Source organism: Echinops telfairi, unplaced genomic scaffold, assembly GCF_000313985.2.
Source record: "Echinops telfairi isolate 266 unplaced genomic scaffold, ASM31398v2 ScPeMD7_41;HRSCAF=154, whole genome shotgun sequence".
NCBI classification, from domain to species: domain Eukaryota; kingdom Metazoa; phylum Chordata; class Mammalia; order Afrosoricida; family Tenrecidae; genus Echinops; species Echinops telfairi.
The window spans coordinates 2,992,483-2,997,014 of NW_022103939.1; the positions used below are offsets into that span (position 1 = coordinate 2,992,483).

At 35.8% G+C, this 4,532-nt stretch overlaps 1 protein-coding gene across 1 annotated transcript; it reads left to right on the plus strand.

The window, feature by feature from the left end:
- Nucleotides 1-2,915: 2,915 nt before the first annotated feature.
- On the plus strand, nt 2,916-3,851 carry LOC101641810 (olfactory receptor 52J3-like). The gene has a single exon (XM_004717472.1). The coding sequence runs from the start codon at nt 2,916-2,918 to the stop codon at nt 3,849-3,851; it is 936 nt and encodes a 311-aa protein (XP_004717529.1).
- The last annotated feature ends 681 nt before the right edge of the window (nt 3,852-4,532 follow it).

Genomic DNA, 4,532 nt, shown 5'->3' on the forward strand with positions numbered 1-4,532 from the left:
GTGGTGTTAACAAACCCAGGGACAAGGGAACAACAAGTCATCCAAATCGGTGATGACAAGGGTGTGGGAAGACTGGAAGGGCATGATCAAGAGTAATGTAACCCAGAGGAATTACTGAAACACATATGAAGGCTGAGCACGATAGTGGGAGAAGAGGAAAGTAAAATGAAATAGAGGAAAGAGGTAGGAGACAAAGAGCTTTTATAGAGGTCTAAATACAAGGCATGTACATATGTAAATATATTTATATATGAGGATGGGGAAATAGATTTATGTTTATCTATTTATAGGTTTAGTATTAAGGTAGCAGGTGGACATTGGGGCTCCACTCAAGTATTTCCTCAATGCAAGAATACTTTGTTACATAAGTATGTAAAACTGTTAAGGAAGGGAAAGGGGAAAAATACAAGAATGAGGAAAATGTGCAAAAAAGCTAATAGAAAATAATCCACAGAGTGAATCATTTGGTAAATCCTGAACTTAATTTCAGCAAAGGGGAATAGTAGGATGTAAGGGTGAATATGGAGTGTCCTATAAAATGCTAATCGGTTTGACATTTGGTATTTAAATTGTCTCAGACACTATTTTATTTAGAAAGCACCAATCTTAGAAATTGACTGCAAAACTTCACTTGAGGAGAGATTAAAATGACCAATGTGTAGTTTACAGCTGATGGCTGTGAGTTTTGGTGAGATTTATCTTTCTATATGAGGAGCCCCGGAGGTGCTGTCAAATTAGCATTGCTTCCTGGCTTAAAGCCCATGTGTCCAAAAAAGATGGATCTATCTATTCCAGTCAAGATGTCAAACCTTGGCAACCCAACCCCGTGTCACATGAGTCTGAATAAATGGGATGGCAGTGGACCTGTTGATCTTATATATGACACATTAGACATGGTGTGTTTATCAGTCCTCACATTCTACATTTCTGTGTAACATATTTTTATCATTGGCACTTTTCACTGATTGTGGTATCCCTTGAGTCTAAAGTTTTATCAGCAGTCTTAGTCAGACAATCCCAAGGCTCCATTTATACTAGAATATTAATTGGCAAAAACTTTCCATTAGGTTCTAAACGGATAGAGACTCAATATAAAACTAGCCTCCTTGGTCTATGTTGAAAATGGACATAGAGCTGTGTTGCTTTATGTTATCCTGTGTCTTCATTCCCATGGAACTATATAAAACATGAGCTATTCATTTTCTCGTGGTTTAGGTATGTATTAAAGTCACATGAAAGCAAAAGGGTCTAAAACATTCTGGAATCGATATGCCTTGTAGCTCAGTTTTTGTTTTTATTGACTTTTACAAAATTGAAAACAAAATAAAAAATATATCTATCAAATGGAGATTGAATATCATAAAAACATATGAAACATCCATATTATTTTACATATATCAGAATGTGATTATTTATGTGCTTGATTGATAAAGTATATATACGTCTGATATATTATATAGGGAATGAAAGCTCAAGGATAGCAGTGCCATAATGTTGATAGCACCCTTGTACTGATAACCCCTAATTGATATCAGGATGTTTATGATCTTTCCTTGTCCAGTCTTCTGTCAGTAGATTAAGCGCCTTAACTGAATATCATAATTATTTCAAAAACCCAAATAAGTGAGTCATTGTGCAATATAACATATCTGTTCTGACTTAATTTCCAAAGGAAAATAATATTTATTTTTTCATCTGTATGTTTTCCAAGATAGATATGTTGTCAAATATATGGATAAATTATATATACATGAAAAAAATTTTAAAATCTTTGCTTATTTTTATCGTGGTTTTGAAAAAATATTTCCTAAATTGGTAATCCAGAGAAAGTCTCTATATTTTATTGCTTAGGCATATAAAATGTTTGGTTATTTCTGCATCAATTTGAAGACAGTGTATATGTGACCTTCTCTTTTTCCTTTAGGTAATTAAGAGTCCATTTTCTCTCCAGTTAGACTGCTATTTCAGCAAATTATGTGCCTCTCCAAATGCCATCCCTAAGTCAATAACCTCCTGAAACTACTCCTGTTGTCTTCTACCCACATGCCCAATGAGCTAATCAAGAATGAAGATAGCCCTGTAAGTGTTGCCTCTGGAGTGGTACTGAAATGAACATATACTTGCAAGAAACTGATAATGGAGTAGAAAGTGAATAAAACATTTAAACCTCTTTAGAAAACACTACCACTATGCCGCTCTAATATCAACCCCTGTGAAAAGAGACACCCATAGAAAAATGGAACCATTTGTGAAATGAAAATGAACTAGTGAGCGTATTATTTGTATTTATAGCTTCTCTCAAGTTTGTGACTGCTTATGTGAAAGTGTTTCAGAGACCATGTACTTTTGATTGCAACAATATTTACTGTAATATTCCATATCTGATTTATTACAGCTTGCTGAGCTTATTATTGGCATTACATATGGTCTCCAACAAATGAATTATTATAAAAAAAGTCTGTGTTTTCTAATTATGAAAGTGTCTTACCCATCTGTTTCTGCATCTTGACTGAACAGCTCCCTTTTTATATCCCTGCAGGTCCTTTTGTGTGAACCAATGATTATTTCATGTGTTCATATCATTCAAGAATATCACAGTATACAGAGCATACAATATTCTTCCAAAGTTAATACAAAGCTTTCATATTTCTTAGGATGTCATGGGGACTTGTTGATAAATCTTACATGTTCAATTAGAGTTAAATCAATATAACCAGAGAGCGTATATTCAGTAACTCATTGAATTTGGCCTATTCAAATAGCAATGGCTCACATTTAATGCATGAACTTGATGAGCAGACTACTCAATTTAGGTAATCTTTTACTTTCCTTGATGTATTAAATACCAATCCCTTATTCAATTTTTAATTCTTGCTTCTAAGAGTGAGAATTTTTCTATTTCACCATTAGGAAGGATGTTTTATCACAAGAACAGCACTTTTCACCCAACCACATTTTTCCTCATTGGAATTCCAGGTCTAGAAAAGATCCAAACCTGGATATCCTTGTCATTTTGCACAGTTTACCTTATGGCTTTGATGGGCAATGTCACCATTATACTAGTAATCAAGACGGAGCAAACCCTTCGGGAGCCCATGTTCTACTTTCTGGCCATTCTTTCAACAATTGACTTGGCACTTTCGACAACGTCTGTGCCTCGCATGCTGGGAATCTTCTGGTTTGATGCTCATGAGATTAACTTTGGAGCCTGTGTGACCCAGATGTTTTTGATCCATACCTTCACTGGCATGGAAGCTGAAGTCCTGATGGCCATGGCATTTGACCGTTATGTGGCAATCTGTGCTCCACTCCACTACACAACCATCCTGACCGCCCGCGTTCTGGTGGGCATCACTACATGCATTGTATTTCGTCCAGTTTTGTTTATACTTCCGATGGTCTATCTCATCTATCGTTTGCCCTTTTGTCAGGCTAATGTAATAACCCATTCCTACTGTGAGCACATGGGTATTGCAAAATTGTCCTGTGGAAACATCCGCATCAATGGTATTTATGGACTTTTTGTGGTATCCCTCTTTCTTCTGAACTTAGTCCTTATTGTCATCTCTTATGTCTACATTCTCCGTGCTGTCTTCCGACTCCCATCTGAGGAAGCAAGGATCAAAGCCTTAAGTACCTGTGGCTCCCATATTGGGGTCCTCTGTGTTTTCTATATCCCCTCCGTCTTCTCGTTCCTTACTCACCGGTTTGGACAAAACATACCACACTATATTCACATTCTTATTGCCAACCTCTACTTGGTTCTCCCACCTTCCCTTAACCCCATAATTTACGGTGTGAGGACCAAACAGATAAGAGAGCGAGTACTCCGTGTCCTTATTAAAAAGTAAAGCATTCTTACCACATTGTGTCATTCTGGTCACACAAAGAAAACTACTGTGCTAATGCCAGAAAACCTGTTTTCTTTGCCTAATGGTCTGCTGTGAAGGTGAATTCCAGGGGATTTTATACTTTAACATATATATTTTATTAGTAGTAAATTTTCAATAGTATTTCACGTTCATAGACAATTTATTAACATGGAAGGAAGATGTGCGGCCTCTGTTTACATCAATTCTTTCAGCAACAGTGAATAACACAAACAATGACCTTTATTTTATTTGTTACAACTTTTTCTCCAAAATTTTATTTCTATACTTTTCCTTTTAAAAGAAAAGCTAATGTCATAATAAATCAAACACCTTTTCTCCCACACCATAGAATTAATATAGTATTACTATGATCAGAGAACTGATGGTGCTGTGGTTAAATGCCCAGCTGCTAAATGAAACGTTAGCAGGTCAAGATATCAGACACCCTATGAACATACCTTTATAAAGATGGATGGTCTTAAAAGTCCTAGGCGACAGTTCTTCCTTAGTCTATGAATTTCTATAAATCCTGAACAAATAAACAGCAATGAGTAATGATCATTTTAAATGTTACTTTTAGTCAAATTATTATGATGGCCATGTGATTTCCCCTCCCATTTCTTGGGTGCTAAATATGTAGTTTAAAATTTTGTAATCTTG